Source organism: Moschus berezovskii, chromosome 13 (assembly GCF_049115385.1).
Source record: "Moschus berezovskii isolate FMDL1 chromosome 13, NW_MosBer_1.0, whole genome shotgun sequence".
NCBI classification, from domain to species: Eukaryota; Metazoa; Chordata; class Mammalia; order Artiodactyla; family Moschidae; genus Moschus; species Moschus berezovskii.
This window is the reverse complement of record NC_142472.1, coordinates 32,918,513-32,936,713: the sequence shown is the minus strand read 5'-3', so window position 1 is coordinate 32,936,713 and position 18,201 is coordinate 32,918,513. Positions and strand designations below refer to the sequence as shown.

General features: G+C 42.2%; 1 protein-coding gene across 1 annotated transcript in view; it reads right to left on the bottom strand.

Moving 5' to 3' along the window:
- The window catches only part of OBI1 (ORC ubiquitin ligase 1), a 44,037-nt gene extending 37,629 nt beyond the window's left edge, over positions 1-6,408 (bottom strand). The window contains exon 1 of the mRNA XM_055426526.2: positions 6,287-6,408. Coding sequence (XP_055282501.2) covers positions 6,287-6,358 — 72 coding nt within the window. The 5' untranslated portion in view covers positions 6,359-6,408. The remainder of the gene's footprint in view (positions 1-6,286) is intronic.
- Positions 6,409-18,201: the final 11,793 nt, after the last annotated feature.

Sequence of the window (18,201 nt, the reverse complement as noted above, 5' to 3'; positions counted from 1 at the left end):
AGACAACAATGGCAGAGATAAATGGCATGTACAGTTCCAAACTCATCTGGAGCAAGCATGCTGAAGTGACATCCCAGGGAAATGCCCAGTGCAGCTGGTGAGGAGGAGGAAGAGAAGATGGAGGAAGGTGTGAAAAGAAGGCTCTTCTCTCACTGGAATGAGCCTGAGGAGGCAGTCCTAGGTACAAGAAATATTAGCCCAATAATATATAATTCTACTGTGTAGTGCCTTTTATCCGAAGACGTTTCAGTTTTGAGAGACTTTACCGCCAAAATCCCTTTCTTAAAAAGCAAATATCTGGAAGGAGTCATGCCTAAAGGTGCTGTCCATTAATATCCATCCTGTGCTTAGCCACTCAGTTGTGTCTGACTCTTTGTGCCTCCATGGACTGTGGTCCATGAGGCTCCCTGTCCATGGAATTCTCCAGGTAAGAATACTGGAGTGGGCTGCCATTCCCTCCTCCAGGTGATATTCCCGACCCACGGACTGAACCCAGGTCTTCTGCACTGCAGGCAGACTCTTCACTGGTTGAGCCACCGGGGAAGTCCAAAATCTATCCCAGACTTCCCTAACAGGAGTTACACATTGGTTTAGGGCAGGGCTTGTCAATTTTGGCACTAGTGACATTTTGGAACAAAAAGTTTTGTGCTGTAGAAGGCTGTCCTATATATTATAGAATGTTTAGCTAGCAGCACCCTGAGGCTCTGTCCATTAGATATGAGTAGCACCGCTCTGAAGACAATCAGAAATGTCTCTGGACATTGCTAAATGTCTTTGTGGAACAAAATGCGCTCCCATCCTATTGAGAACTGCTGGTCTGGGAAATGTACACTAATTTCCCTAACTAAGTAATGGGGTTAATAGTATCAAATTAATTTGCAGCCAGTGGAAACTGAGACTCAAAGAAATAATGATACGTGTTCTAAGTGGCAGAGCCAGCATTCGACCACCATTAAACATGCAAATTGAGTGCTCTTTCAATTAAGAAATAGTTCTTTCTTCCTGAGAGCAAGTTTAGTAAACAATAATCAGGGAGTAAGAAATAGAGGAAATACACCTGAAAGAATCAAGACACTAGGATGAGCAGGGATTGCAGAAAAGAGATACCATATTGATGGAGGTGATGCAAGGGAAAAGGCTGTAGATAAACTTTACCAACTCGTCTGGCAAATACATTTAAAATAAATTTCTCCGCTCTTCAGTCACCTTTACTAGAGACGAGAGTTAACCTTTCTTCTCCCTTCTCTTGCACCAATATCAAAACTTTATGGGTTTCACTGCTACTGCTAAGTCACTTCAGTCGTGTCCGACTGTGCGACCCCGTAGATGGCAGCCCACTAGGCTCCTCCGTCCCTGGGATTCTCCAGGCAAGAACACTGGAGTGGGTTGCCATTTCCTTCTCCAGTGCATGAAAGTGAAAAGTGAAAGTGAAGTAGCTCAGTCGTGTCCAACTCTTAGCGACCCCATGGACTGCAGCCTACCAGTCTCCTCCGCCCATGGGATTTTCCAGGCAAGAGTACTGGAGTGGGGTGCTATCGACTTCTCCATGGGTTTCACTAGAGGAGACCTATTACAGAAAGACTAAAGAACAAAGCTGAGGGATAAATGACTGTAGGAAGAGCCTACCTTCTCAACCTTACAAATTTGGCAATTTTTAAAAACAAAATTCCTGGATTGCTCTTGCTATGTTGCAAGAAATCTTTGGCTCTGGGCCAGAATTTAGGACTAGAACTTTAAAACTGTGTGATCCTGAGAACTAAGCTACTTAATGCCTATTGATCTGGGTCTCCACTTCTGTCTCGGTTAGAAAGAATGATAATACACCTCCCCTCTCCCACCTTTATCCCTACCTAGAGAAGGCAATGGCACCCCACTCCAGTACTCCTGCCTGGAAAATCCCATGGACGGAGGAGCCTGGTAGGCTGCAGTCCATGGGTTGCTAAGAGTCGGACACGACTGAGCGACTTCACTTTCACTTTTCACTTTCATGCTTTGGAGAAGGAAATGGCAACCCACTCCAGTGTTCCTGCCTGGAGAATCCCAAGGAAGGGGGAGCCTGGTGGGCTGTCGTCTATGGGGTCGCACAGAGTCGGACACGACTGAAGTGACTTAGCAGCAGAAGGCTTTAAGGATAAACTGGAATCTTATTTGTGAAGTAAATTATATGCCAGCTATTATATGCCAAACCTGAAAATTACTAGAATATATCAACACTTTTTTGAATTAATTTTTATTATACTCTATGTGAAAACACAATATTGTTATACTTTTCTAAAAGGGTCTGCATTCTTGAAGCTTATTTTAATCTAGATAAGGGAGAAAAAGCAAAACTTATACTCCACATGACTTTTTTTCAAAACAAACTACTTGTGATGATTATGTACAAGGCTGGTTCTTAAATCCACTCTTTGGAACTGAGGGACAATCAGGACTCAAACATGGACTCAATGTACTGAGGAGGATGGCTCGCTGGCCAATCGACAGCCCCTGATGAGCAGTGATTGATGAATTTAGTCAACTGAGAGTTAGGACTCTAGGTTGCTAAGGTGTTACCTCTAGCCCTATCTTTTCAACCTTTTAAATCAATGATATGTGTAGAAAGCAAAGCAAGAAGTCCTCCCTGAAAAGAAGGGTTCTTTCCCATAGTATTCCCAGTGGAAAATAGTCTATCCTACTACTGGACACATTGTAAGAAAACTAATTTCATTTCTGATTATTTCAGCCAGAAAGTTTCCATTTATATTAAGCATAAATCTTAATATTGTAGAGCTACACAAAGTTTGATTCCCTTCCAAAGGAAAATACTTTTAATTATTTAATGATTCGCAATCATGTCTGTTCACTCCAACACTATTCTGTTCCATCTGTATTCCAACCTCAATTTCAAATCCTTCCCAAATAATTTCAAATACTTTAGTTTATCTATATTTATCTTAAAGGGTGGTGCCCGAATCTGGATTCAAGTGAGAAATAACTGGATATGCTACATCAATGTTAAAGGGTATTAGAAGTCTAGTCGCTTGCCACTTCTCTTGAGAACCTCCTTTGTCCTTTGATTCAAACCAACTGCAGTCCACATTTGGCTGTCACTCATGGCAAAACGCAGAGTCGGTCAATAAAACTATACGTGCAACAATTTCTTTTCACAGCTTGAATCCTAATTGAAGAGATAAAAGCCTGGAATTATCTAGAGATAAACTAGTCTGTAGAATTCTGGCAGCAGTACCAAAATGTCACTTAACATATCCTGGGCTGGATCATTTCCGTTTGCTGGCCTACTAGCCCAAGGCATGGGAAAAAATTAAAGCGGAATAGGCCAGAAAGTGTTATATATGAATTGTCCCACAGGGTGTACTTCACTTCTCCAGGTCACACAGAGCTCTTACTTACAATATTGGCAAGGTTGCTAAACACCAAACAGAGATAATCCACCTTTAAGACTGCAGTAGAGCTGGGGGTGGCAAATGCAAAATGTGTAAACTTTTCAATTCTAAGTACATTTGTATTGAAAAGGCAAAGCATTAACCACATACATATTTGGGCTATCTCGACTACTGCTCCCCGCCATTCTTCCTCACCTTCACCCCCATTCCAAGCAGCAACTATTTTATCTCTTCAAATTCAAAGTCTCTCCCATCCCTATTTTCCTTAAGTAACATGCTCTTTTTTTTTTTTTTAAACAGTAACTCTTCAGGGATAATGGCCCCTGATTCTGTTGAAAAATAAAAAATCAAGACTTGTTAACTCTGTAAGGGACAAATGGCGAGAGCAGCAAAAGATGAGGCCTAGCCAGGAAGGACTTGAAGGCAGACTCCAGATGTGGCCAGAAATGTGTGTGTCAGGGAGATGGAAGGCTGTCTCCAGTAACCCATAAATATAGGTGTGTGTGGGGGGAGGCCAAGCAGCACAAGCAGATCAGATTTGCTTTAACTACACAAAAGGCAACAGGAATATGGAACCAACAAAAATCACTGGATGTACTGTGGCAATTTCCAGAACAAACAGGTCCTACTCTTCTGGAAATGCAAATCTTCATCAGGTGAGTGTACTGGCCTCAGGAAGCAATTGGGAGAAGCAGTGACTGAAAAGGCTGGTTTCCTCATTTTTGAGGGTTTGTTTGCCTCAGTGCCCATAACAAAGGTTAACATTTCTTAAGTGTCAAGATTCACGCTATATATGTAAGTGCTTAGTCACTCAGTCATGTCTGACTCTTTGCGACCCCATGGACTGCAGAAAGGGCTCCTCTGTCCATGGAGATTCTCCAGGCAAGAATACTGGTTGTTATGCCCTCCTCCAGGGGATCTTTCCAACCTAGGGATTGAACCCAGGTCTCCCGCACTGCAGGTGGATTCTTTACTGTCTGAGCCACCAGGGAAGCCCTAATACTATTATCATTCCCACTGCACAGATAAGGAAACTGCTCTTAAGGACAAGTTAAGTAACTGTATAAGTTAAGTAACTTGTATAGAATTAAGTGGAAGACCTGGATTAGAACTTAGTCTGAATACAGTACTAGTAGACAGAGGAAAATGTCTATTTACAAATCATTAACCTTTTGTTATTAGAATTTTAGAATACAGCTGACCAGTATAGGAGGGAAAAATTCACCAAAAGTGTCTGCTGTTATGCATGAGTTCAACTGAGTTTTTGGATGTAACTTACTGAAGACACAAATGCTAGCAACTGCGGTTCAAATGCTGGAGTCTCTACGTCTTAGTTTCCTTATCTGAAAAATGGGGAAACCAACCCTACCTATCTCACAGCACTGGTGAGAGTAGTAAGTGAAATAATAAAATGCACACAAAAGCATTTTGTAATCTGCAAATCACTATATTCTATTAGTTACCATTTGTGTTAAAACACAGAAAGCATAGGCATGGAAAATCAACCAGGCAGAAGACATCTTCAGCACAGCCTTTTAACTAATGGAAACTAGATATAATGTGCAGAACTACCACCAAGTGAAAATTATTTCCCAAGGATATTTTATCAGCCTTTTAACAGGCGACTGTTGGGAGTAAAGTCACTCAGAAGTTAACTTGGGGAACTTCAAGTCAGGAGACAAATGCAGACTGCAGCAAACAGAAACATCTCCTCCTCCTCCCAGCAACAAAGGTAGGCAGTAGTATCAAGCACCAAGCTCAAATAACCACCCTCCAAAGGCATTCTTAAGCTCTCCAGTCAGAATTGATGAAGCCAGCTCTATATCCTCTCACAGCATCTTTGCTATTTCCTTGGCATTTCATTCTGATGCATATCAAGAGCTATCAGTTTCTCCCAAGCCTGACTTCCTACTACTTCCTGAACTCCGAAAATTCACATAGACTTAAAAGAGACGATTAGACGATCATACCGACTGGCACTCAAATGCTTGCTCCATGAAGTCTGTATTTCTTAACGCTAGGCCGGTGGCTGCAGTTTCAGTGTGGGGCATAAACACAGCACATTCACACATTCCCCACAAATGTATAAACAATTCACCGTGAGGGGTGGGGTAAATTTCTTTTGGACCTACATAGTAAAACAATGCATTCTTTTAAAAACCGAACGGGAGGCACAGATGGAAATGAAAGAGGAGACAAACGCATGAGAACCTTCAAAACTCCGTTTCTAATTCAGAACTCGTAACTTTCTCCACCTGGTTTTACAAACACGATAGACACCTCTTGCATCACAAGAGAGGGTATTCTACCTCGTGGCTAATCCGTTCTTGGAGTTAAAGACCACATCTCCCATTCTAAACGTCATTCAGGGGAACGTACTATTTACTTTTTCAAATTTTGAACCCAGAGCAAAGGCCACTCTCAAGGCCGAGTGAGGTAAAATGATCTTGAAAATGGAAAAGCCTCTCCAGCCAGCACCGAAGGCCCAAGAACAAAACACTCCAGTCCGTGCAGGGGGACGAAGGAACCGCCGCGAGGCTCCCAGGAAACGTGATTTCAGCCGCGACGGGGTGGCACCGGGGGGCGCGAATTGCGGGGATTCATTTCTGACCAGGCCTCCTTCGACGCCGGGGGTCACCCGGCTGAGGCCACTCTACTTCCCCACCCCAGGCCGCTGTCATCCTCCTCCGAAAGGCGCACAGATGACCGCGTGAGTCCCGACGCGTCCCCTCTGCCCGCCGGGGACGCGGCCTCCCCGGCCAGAAGAGAACGCGGGGTCGGCGTCCTCACCTGGCCCGGCGCCTGGCGCCGCGTCCCCGCCGCACACCCAGCCAGCCCTGGGCTCCGGAGGGCCCCTGCACACCCAACCCCGATCAGGAGCCGTGTCAGGCATCACCCGTTACCTTCCCCAAGCAGATGTGACACGTGATGGGCAGAGTGAGCGACAATGTAACGTTCTGCACGGTCTGAGCCATGGCAGCGTTCAGAATCCCGCCAACACGGAAGTCCCGCCGACCGCGGCTTCTCCCAGCGACTGAGGCCGTGCGAGGTCGGCTACGGCGGCCCGGTAGGGCCACGACGCGCCGGCCACGGAAACGAAAATCGCGCTTTCCCAACGCGCGGTCGCGGGCGTCTGGTCCCTGCCTCCTCTCCTTCCTTTTTAGTTCGAAAACAAACTTTCCTCGGTTGGGGAACTGCAAGGATTCCTGAGAACGGGAAGGAAGGCGGGTTAGTACGGGCGTCGAGGATCTTGAAAGTTTAAATGAAAGTTTGAATGGTAGCGAGAGGAGAGGAAGGATGCGGAAAGGCGATTTGAAATTCCAGGATCTTTCCCGGAAGATGGGGAGTTGGGGGAGAGTTTTCCGCCTAGAGATGAAACCTGAGAGTCTGCAAACGCGGCGCAGTCAAAACCGAAGAGGAAAGACATTGTCTCTACGTTTAAATTTTTCCAAACAACTTTACGCTCTCAGCTCTCTATATTCTTAAATGATGTAATGTCACCTTAAAAACGACACGCGGTGATTTGTTTCAGAAACGTTTTGGGTACATTAATCGCTGCTCTCCGTGAAGACATGCTTTCACTGTTGGTTCTCCTGTAGTTTCTATCTGAAAGAGACTTAACCATCAGAGCCGTGGACTGTGCTTTACACCCACATGTGAGAAAGCGTCTAATAGTGTGAACCATCCACACTCCCCTACAGCAGTCGCACAAGAGTTTAATTCATTTCAAGCTCCTGGCTGTGAATGAAATGTACCCCTAGGCTCTTAAACTCTGAAGAAGAATGTGAGGCTATTCGTTAGCACTTCCTACCGATGGAAAAAACAAAAAAACTCCAAAAGTTCCTAAGTGAATCTTAATCATAAATAACAGATTTGGCGTTTAATTTCAATTTAAGTAAGGAAGAGCCAGTGTGATCGATTTATGTAAACAAATGCAATATGTGAATAAGGAGATTTAGAAACGAAACTGTAACTATTTTTAGTACTCTTTTTGCTAGGGAGAGCAGTATAATTACAAGAAGCAATCTCATGGTTAAAAGAAAGGGATTCTGCACCTGAACTGCAAGGTAGAAATCTCAGCCTAAACAAATTCCTAGTTTAGGACGTGTGTGTGTGTGTGTGTGTGTACAGCCACTTTTGTGTGTGTGTGTGTGTGTACAGCCACTTTTGTGTGTGTGTGTGTACAGCCACTTTTGTGTGTGTGTGTGTGTGTGTGTATGCAGCCAGCAATTCACTTGAACCAGCCAGTTCTAGTTCAAAATCGACTCACAAGTGACAGTGAGAATTCTTCCAAACAGCTCAGTAACTTAATTTCCTAAGAACTGGAGACCATCCCTTTGCTTGGAATTGGAAATCTGGGCAAAACAGTCACATTGTTTGTCTGTTTAACGGCCACTTTTCCAGAAAGCCTGGGCTAAAAGTCGTGTGGTTTGGCTATTTTCTGGCTGTTTGAAGTCATATTCAATGGGGTCTAGGCTTCACGTGTTTTGCTAATGCATCTTTCCTATTCCTGGCTGTAGGTTAAGGCTTAAGAATGAGAAAGATCCAGGTCATTACCTACTGTCATTCAAGGTTTGCCTTTTCCCCATCTTACTATCTTCTTCCTTGTTCTTGTTGTCACCTTGCTTAAACCTATCATGGTGTTTTAGTACCTATCATTCCCACAATCTTGAATGGGATTAAGGGCTGAGAATATTCTGTCTCTCCCACCGATCCCTGGAGACTATGCAATAAGAAGATATATTGAAGATAATCTAAAACAACAAAAAAAGACTTTTTCAAAGCTACTAGGGAAAGTTCATTTCTTATTAATCATCCTGATGATTGGTGTTAATACTCTCACAATAATATATTTAGAAAATAAAAACCTGCATTTTAAGTAGAATGATTAAAGTGAAAGTGTTTGTCACTGAGTTGTGTCCGACTCTTTGCAACCACATGGACTGTAGCCCACCAGGCTTCTCTGTCAATGGAATTCTTCAGGCAAGAATACTGGAGTGGGTAGCCATTCCCTTCTCCATGGAATCTTCCTAATCCAAGACCCAAGACTGAACTTGGGCCTCCCACATTGCAGGCAGATTCTTTACCATGTGAGCCACTAGGGAAGCCCCAGAATGTTTAAACCTAGACCATTTCCAATAGCCTTCCCCACGTTAGCTATCATCATCATAGCTTCTGAATGCTCTTCTAGTGCTCTGCCCATGTAGCTGTTTCTGTGCTAAGCTAACTTGATTACATTTTATTATAGTTGTTTATGTGCTTGCCCCCACAACAGTTTCTTGAAGTCTGGGATTGTATTCAATTTATCTCATATCTAGTACTGAGTGACTAGTCCACAAACCATAATATTTTTATTAGCCGCAAACTAACTTTATGAGAGACCTTAAGCATTGTGTTTACCTGTTTTTCACTTCAAAATGGAAAACTGTTTTACATTGTGCTAATTATAAGCATCGTGAGAATCATCTTGAAAATGATGCCATGGGTAAATATATAAAATAATAAACAGAAGTTCCCCTAGCTTTATGCTTCACCTCTCGATCCTGTGTGGTAATCACTATTAACATTCTGTAGTATATATTTACATGTTCATTCATACATTACTGTGTGCATAAGCACAGATAGAATCATACCATAACATACCTGCTCTGCTCACTAATGCTTCATAGATAAGTAACACACACACACACACACACACATATCTGAGTAATACTGTTAGCAATATAGGCTGATTAGGACTTTCTCTAGGTCCAGATTGATTCCAGGTCAATTCCCAGGCTTTGCTTTAAATAATGCAAATGCTTTAAGGCCAGGAACTCATTCTTCCCTCTGCCCCATGAAAGGCATTTCTCTTTTTTGACAAATCATATTCTAAACAGACATTGTATGGCCCAAATCATTAAATAGTATTGCTATTATGTTAATAGGCAAGTGTACATGGCTCATTAACTTTCTGCTCAATTTCTTTCTCAACTTCTTTACAGCCTCATGAAGCATCCTGTGACCTGAGAAGTTCGATCAGATACAGCACCTGGAATGGGCTAAAGCCCCCCAGATCCTTAGAATTATAAATTTTTAGAACTTGGAAGGATCTTTAGGGGGTTATATGCAGGCCTTTCCTTTTACAAATGGGGAAATCAAGACCTAGATAAAATAAATCAGCAGGTAACGGTGGAAGAAAAACTAAGTCCTAGATTGCACTTAGACTCTTTGAGATTTTTGGCTAAATGCCTTAGTGTAACTGCAAGATGTATTATTATTAATAAAGTAGTTCAGTAATAAAAAGTCAGTCATAATAGAATTTCTTTGCTAAGAAAACCATCGAATAGCCATGGAACACCTTTTACCCCTTGTTTAAATCAGATTCATTTTTATGATAAATTATTTAAAACCAAGTTAAAAAAATATAAAATCTTAAGTGCTATTAAAAATTGATTAGGAATGCATTATTCTTTCATTGACCCAGTTCAGATTGTTTTTTAATTTTTTTGGTCAAAGCTAATAAATTTGAGTAGATGTTTCAGACAGACGTTTTGTAATCATTTGGTCATCAGTCAATTAATCACAACTTCATAAATATTGATTTCAGATTACGTTTATTTTTCATTCCTGAAGAAGATCTTTTTTTCCCCCTTGGTTTTAAATTTATACACCCCCCACTTGGATTGTGGTTAACACTGAGAAAACTCATAAAAGTTGGATTAAAAATTAATCAAAGGTGCTGGCCCAATTGTGTGGATGTCAAGCATGGTGCCATCTTCTCAAGGACTGGAAATTCTGAGCTAAAATGTCTCAAGATGGTGTCATGAAAGATGCTTATTACTACAGCAGACAGAGGAACTTAGGTTTTTCTTCCACAGTGGTTTTTTGCTCTTGTCTTCTTGCCATTTTTCTTTTTAGAATAGATGTTGGAAGTTAGCATTCATTCATTTAATGTATTTTTATTTAAAACATTTCAGAAGGCTAATTCAAAGTTCATCTCATGGAGCTTACATTCTAATAGAAAAGTTATACTGCATTGGATTAGAACCAAATCCTGGCCTCTTGAGTAGCATTTGAGGTTTTAATACTGAATTTGCTCATCAAATTTGTATGTAATCACAGTATAAATGATCACAGAATAAATAAACAAATGTAATTAGTAGTTATTCCACCAACATTTAAATATTTTTTATGTGCCAGGCACTGATGTAAGAGCTGGGTAGACAGCTGTAAATCAGACAGTGTCCCTGCCTTATTTATTCATTCAACAAATTATTGATTATCAGTGATGTGCCAGCCCCTGTACTATTAATGAGTCACTTTATAAATGGGAGTACTGAGTCCAAGTCTTCTATTCCAACATAAAAATGTCTGTTTTGACAGTGATTTCTCTTCTGGGTGTTCTCATGGTTGGTTAGCCCGTGGCATCATGATGTAGCATGTTATAATTTTTAATATTTTTAAATGTTGTAAATTGGGTGGTTGTTTTAAATCAGGTAATTTTTAAAAGAATATTTTAGTTCCACCTAAGGCTAAGAGGGGGAGAAGGCAATGGACAGAGGAGCCTGGTGGGCTGCAGTCCATGGGGTCACTACTAGTCGGACACGACTGAGTGACTTCACTTTCACTTTTTACTTTCACACATTGGAGAAGGAAATGGCAACCCACTCCAGTGTTCTTGCCTGGAGAATCCCAGGGACGGGGGAGCCTGGTGGGCTGCCGTCTATGGGGTCGCACAGAGTCGGACACGACTGAAGTGACTTAGCAGCAGCAGCAGCAGCAAGGCTAAGAGGTACTTCACAAATGTTTGTTGAATACTGAAGAATAAATGTAAGAAATATTACCTCCAGGAATATCATAACAGGAATCACAAGACAGAGAGGTTGTAGGACTTGCCAGAGAAGCAGAATAGGACCCCTGCTCCAAGATCCTGGCTGGTTTGTCTTTAAGGTGCCCCATAGGAACTCCCCTGGCAGTCCAATGGTTAAGATTCCATGCTTCTGTTACCAAAAGAATGTGGAGTCCAACTGCTTGCCACTCAAAAGCCAATAAACAGTCCAGGTTGGTGGAAAGGAAAGTTTACTTTATTTCAGATGCGGGCAACTGGTGTTGGGGGATGATGAACGCCTGTCCAAAGGCTGACTCCCCCCACTGACAGTTAGAGGGGAAGAGCTTTTATAGATGGAAGGAGGGGGCTACATGCAGAAACAATATAGTCACCTCTGACAGCTTCAGATTGATCATCAGTGGTCTGACCAGCATCATCTTGATTGTTTTAGGTACAATTAATCTTCAGTTCCAAGGTCGGTTTGTTTCCATTTCTTTGAGGCCAGTTCTCAGAATTGTGGCAGTTTATGTCATGGGTATGGTTTGGTCATCATGTAGTTAACTTCTTCCACCTGGCCTTTCAATAGCTATAAGATAGTTCATAGTATATGGCTCAGAATATTATCTATAGCCCTTGAGAAGGAACTTAAAGATCCTTGACTATGCTTAATGACCACATTATCATTATTTGGTCTCCTTTGACTGTTTTCTTTTGTTTTTGCATTTCTCATTCCTCTGATTAAATTTATTCTTTGACTAAATGTTTTCCACAGATAAAAGGCAGGCAAAGTATACGGTGGGGTGGAGGTGGGGGTTGGGCAAGGACTATAGGGTCCTGCTCTGTTTCACTTGCACTGCAGGGGGCATGGATTCCATCCCTAGTCAGGGAACTAAGATCCCACATGCCATATGGTATGGCTGAAAAATAAATACTTTTAAAAAGAAATTTAAAAAAATACTTTAAAAAACTTTTTACAAAAAGATGCCTGACAGATAACAATCCTATTCTTCTTGCCCTTAGTTTAGGTGTGAGCAGTCTTTCCAAGGTGAGTCTCCCATAGGAACTCAAAGCCAGGATGCTGTTCATCCTATTTACTGAAGCCCTACAATTAACTGCATCCCACCTCTAAGTACCTCTCTAACAAATACATCCTGCACTTGGCCATAGAGTCCTCAGCAGCTGGCTGGTGTCTTGCCGAGTCACCACCCTCTTTACACACTCAACATTCCCAGTCATTGTTTTAGCAGTGGAATCATTTATTACAAATGTTATTTAAAATATAGCTTCATTTCCCCACATTACCACCCTCAACTCTTTGATCTGTGACTTCTCTTTCTTTTTCCTCTCACTCCATTCATGGAGCTGACCAACTCCACGACCAAGTCTTAACTCTCACTTCTTTCGTGATGCCTCTTTTGTCGTTTCAGCCTCCTTATAATCCTCTTGCCTTTCAGATGTTTGATCACTTATGATCTATATCCACCAGTTTTTGTACCTCATGCATTTATTCTGCCAACTATTACTTCACACCCATAGTGGATCACTTGGAGCGGGGCATGGCAACCCACTCCAGTATTCTTGCCTGGAGAATCCCCATGAACAGAAGAGCCTGCCAGGCTACTGTCCATGGGGTTGCAAAGCATTGGACATGACTGAGCGACTAAGCACACAGCACAGTGGATCAAGCACAGTGACAGATGCTAAAGCTAAAAAAGCTGAAAGACAAGACCAGCACTATCCTGGTGAAAGTTACTTTCTAAGTGCAGGAAGTTGTCAATTATACACTGAGTTAATTCCTACAGGAGTTGAGAGGGAGAGCACCCAGCTGAGCCATGTGCAGAGGCATGTACACCTCTGTAGCGCTCTACATGTTTGGAAAAATCTCTTTATAACTAAACCGAGGCCCTTGAGCAAGAGGAATCCTGCATTATCCATATGCGACACAGTGTGCAGTGGGTCTCAGCAAATAATGGTTTACTAATTGGCTGTCTATCCCCTTTTATGCTCTATGTCTCTCTATATATTTATATATCACCATTTTTAAAATGTGTGTTAATTTATTTGAGCTGTTGTTCTCAGGATTCGAAAAAACAATTGTATGTGTGCGTTTGTGTGTGCATATATTCTTACTCAAGAAGGGTGTTTTCAAATCGTCATACAAATTAAACAGCAGGATCTGTCTGGAAGGGCAAGTCTCTGGGTAGGATAGCTGCACAGTAAACTAGTGCAACAGCCTGTTCTGCTACCCAGCATGTAAATTCAATTTAGAAGGAAAGGTGCAACCACATCACAGAATGGGCTTCCCAGGTGGCTCGGTGGGTGAAGAAGAATCTGCCGACAATGCAGGGGATGCAAATAGCTGTGAGTTTGATCCCCTGGAGGAGGAAATGGCAACCCACTTCAGTGTTCTTGCCTGGAGAATCCCATAGTCTGGAGGGCTACGGTCCATAATGTCGGAAAGAGTTGGACATGACTGAAGTGACTGAGCACGTATGCACTTCACAGAATAGGTCATAGGTGATATTTTCTCACAAACAGCTGGGGGATCATGGCATAAAAGTGCCTTTCTGTCATTCTTACTTCAACAACTGCTTCCACAGTCTTCGTTACCTTCCCTTAGAGAGTGCTGTCCTCTACTTTCAGAAGCTTGACATGGCCTCCAAAGGGACAGTAGATTCATTCCTAGTAGCTAGTTTGATGACCATTCAAAGAAAGCATGAAATTTTATGATCCCTTTAGAACTATCACATACACAAAACAGTTTTGAAATTGTGGTCTTTTTTTCACGTATCTGTTCAGTCTGTACTTACCCGACTCACCTTAATCAACTTCATGGACACTGAAACAAGAAGAAGAACACAATGTCATGAAACTACACAGGTAAAGCCCATTCCGATGACTTGGATCTTTCATGTAGTGATCGTTGTTTCAGGAGGATGAAGAGTCTGGTGGGACCTTGTTCCCAGCTATGGAATCCTGGAGAGATAGTCACCAGAAAGCTCTCTTTTTTAAAAAAAAAAAAAGTTTTTTTAATTGAAGGAGAATTGCTTTACAATGTTGTATTGGTTTCTGCTGTATAACAACTCGAATCAGCCATAATTATACATTTATATACCCCCTCCTGAAAACTTTCTCTGATCTTTGGAATCAGAGGCACTCTTTACTGGACCGGGTTGGACACACAGATACTGCTGTGTATGAGTCTCTGCGCCTTGGAATCTTGGCACTGCTGTCCTCCTTTTGTGACTTATTTGCCATTACTACTGATTGCTGCTGCTGCTGCAAAGTCGCTTCAGTCATGTCCGACTCTGTGCGACCCCATAGACAGCAGCCCACCAGGCTCCCCCGTCCCTGGGATTCTCCAGGCAAGAACACTGGAGTGGGTTGCCATTTCCTTCTCCAATGCGTGAAAGTGAAAAGTGAAAGTGAAGTCGCTCAGTCATGTCTGACTCTTAGCGATCCTATGGACTGCAGCCCACCAGGCTTCTCCGTCCATGGGATTTTCCAGGCAAGAGTATTGGAGTGGGTTGCCATTGCCTTCTCCGATTACTACTGATTATCTGCAGCCAACTTCTGCTTCCATTCACCTCTGAGGCCCTCTGCCTACTGCAAGTGGATATGTCAGAGACGCACATTTAACTTTCAGAGGGTGGCCTGGTCTTTGGGACAGATAATTTATCACCCACAGGTATAAGAAGTGCCTTTTAGAGGTCAAGAGGCTGGACCACTGAACTTTTTGTCTTTTATTTATTTTTAAGATTCCTCAGTATATTAAAAAATGAAAAAAAAAGTCCAAAATAGTTATCATAAATACTGTCATGTATTTTGAATATTGAAATTTAACAAGTTAGTTCCTTTAGTATTGTTGTTGTTCAGTTACTAAGTCATGTCCAACTCTTTGCAACCCCATGGACTGCAGCGTGCCAGGCTTCCCTGTCCTTCACCATCTCCCGGAGTTTGCTCAAACTCATGTCCATTGAGTCAGTGATGCCATCCAACCATCACATCCTCTGTCTACCCTTCTCCTCTTGCCCTCAGTCTTTCCCAACACCAGGTTCTTTTCTAATGAACTGGCTCTTCATATCAGGTAGCCAAAATATTGGAGCTTCAGCTTTAGCACCACTCCTTCCAATGAATATTCAAGATTTATTTCCATTAGTATTGAGTGGTTTGATCTCCTTGCAGTCCAAAGGGCTCTCAAAAGTCTTCTCTAGCACCACAGTTTGAAAGCATCATTTGTTCATCCTCTGGCATCAATTGTTCATCCTTTAGAATGAAATATACCAATCCTTCATGGTGATAAAATACAGTATAATTACTTTCACATTGACCAAAACAACTAGAAGATTCATCCTATAATCTTAATTCTTGGCATTAAAGGCAGTGTTAACTTGTAAAAGTTTGGTTTGCTTTTGTCTTCAATCCATGGGTCTCATCCCTATTAGTGGGCCATGAAATCAGTGAGTGAAAAGCAGGGAAACCAAGGTATAAAAATCTCCTTTACCCTCTTTCCCCCCAAACCAGGATGAATTTGCTGAATTATTTTACCTGGAATTTGTGTTTGTCCCATTTCTAGACTGCAACCTCTTGGTAATTTATACTGATTTTCTTCCCTTTTCCCATTCCGTCACCTTCACCTCCATCTGTCTTAGTTGCAGCCAACACATTGAGAAACTTTTAATAGAAGAGAGCAGAATACAAATACACAAAACTTTGCCTGTGGTAATGGTATTATTTTGTGCTGGGTTGTGATGCAAAGTGATAGTTCTAACTGTGGTTTATACTAAAAATGTTTAGAGAGAGAACTATTGTCTTGATATATAAATTTAGGCTGAATGATGGATGTTTCTTTTTAATATCATCAATGTGTCTAGGATGAAGTCTTTAGATTCTGAGATAACACCGCAAGTCAAAATTTGAGTCATCTGATCAATGAATCTTCTCATCCTTGCCCTGCTAAGCAAGAAGGTCATTTGCAACCCAAAGGGGCTTTTATGGAAATTTTCTTTCCCTGTTCTCATTCCCTCCTCCTCTTATCCCTCCTCCAAATTTAGCAATCTCTAAATAAATAAGATATCATCTCAATTGCATTGCTTTAATTTTGCAGAAACTGAGGAGGACTAAAAGGAAAAGGTCTGACTTTCACCATCATTTCCTTCACAGACATGTAACTCTGACAGAGTTGCAAAAGGTAACCCAATGAGAATGGTGGTCCAGCCCAACAGACATTTCTGGAAAGTGTCCGATGTATTCCTTACAACCGTGATAGACAGCCCTCCATTCTTCCTGTTTTATAGCTAGAAAATCAAGGTTCAGAGAGGTAGCAAAACTACACAGCTGTTAAATGCTGAAATAGTTTTTCTGTCTCATGTTTCAGTGGCTGTTCATTTGACGATCATTTGTCAAGGATGTCCAGTGTTCCAGAAAACATGTCTTATACTTGGAGGATATTAAATTGAAAGGGACATGGGATCTGCCCTCTAGGAGCTTGAATCACCCTGGGGTTAAAGATACGTTTAAAACTTGATCAAATGTAGTTGGATAAGACAGCTGTAATAGCCAGAATAATGGCGCATTTATTCTGAGTCCATTGGGAGGTCACACCCCTGTGGGGACCTTGAGGAGAAAGTCTTTTCAGTGTAGGGATCAGGAAAGTTTCTCCATCCCCAGGAAAGCACAGTTAGAATATCTAGCAGTCATAGGGAACAGCAAGGCCCCTCGGAACGATGGGAACCATGAGTGCAGAGGAATTCTCTGTAAGAGAGAGCCTTCTTGTTAACAGGATGTGGGGAAAAGGGCAGCGGGGTGCAACCGATCAGAACCCAGGGGGGCCTTCCCTGTCCACATCCCCTGCTGTGGGTCCTCTCTGAAGTACCCAGATAAAAATATCTCATGCATGTTTCGGGAGTTTTTCAGATGCTGAAAAACAACCCCCAAATGGAGGAAATCAACTACATGACAATCAGGAGTACGTAGCCCGCAGACAGTCTGGCATTTCGTCATTACTATCACTATTGACCTCTGTGACAGCACCCTGTGACCTCATGCATGCTTGCATGATCAATCGTATCCCATTCTTTGCAACCCCGGGACTGTAGTCTGCCAGGCTTCTCTGTGCATGGGATTTCCCAGGCAAGAAAACTGGAGTGGGTTGCCATTTTCTCCTCCAGGGGATCTTCCCAACCCAGGGATTGAACCAGTATCTCCTGCATTGGTTGGCTGATTCTTTACCCCTGAGCCACGTGGGAGCCTGTGGCCTCACCATCAACCAATCAGAGAATTGACCAGGAGCTGATCACGTACCCCACACCACCCCCTCCTTATTTCGCCTTTGAAGATGCTTTCCTGAAACCCTTAGAGGAGTCTCGGGGGTTTTTTGAGCATAAGTCCTGCGTTCTTCTCAGATGGCCCTGTGATAAACTTTTCTCTGTTCCAAACTCCAACATCTCAGTTTGTTTGGCTTCACTGTTCATCGAGCTCAGGAACTTGTCTTCAGTAACAAGGATTGTAACAGAATTTCTAGCTTACACAACAAGGTGTAAGCAGTGGAATATGGGCTATGACTGAATTTTATAATTTACTCAGTTTTCAGCACTGGTACTCTCTGCCTGGAAGAATGAACACTTTCCAAACTACTAGGTTTGTGTGCATGCTAAGTAAGTCACTTCAGTCATGTCCAACTCTTTGGGACCCCATGGACTGTATCCTGCCAAGCTCCTCTGTCCATGCAATTCTCCAGGCAAGAATACTGGAGTGGGTTGCTATTTTCTCCTCCAGAGGATCTTCCCAACCCAGGGATCCAACCTACGTCTCTTACATCTCCTGCCTTGGCAGGCAAGTTCTTTATCACTAATGTTGTCATAAATAAATTGTGGGAAAAGTTGATGTAATGAAAATCAGGTTTTTAAAAAATTGTTGCAGGAATTTATTTTAGAAAAACAGAGTATAACTTGGGACACTTCAATATGCAAATCTCTCCTTGAAGGAGTCTTATGTCTTGATTTCCAA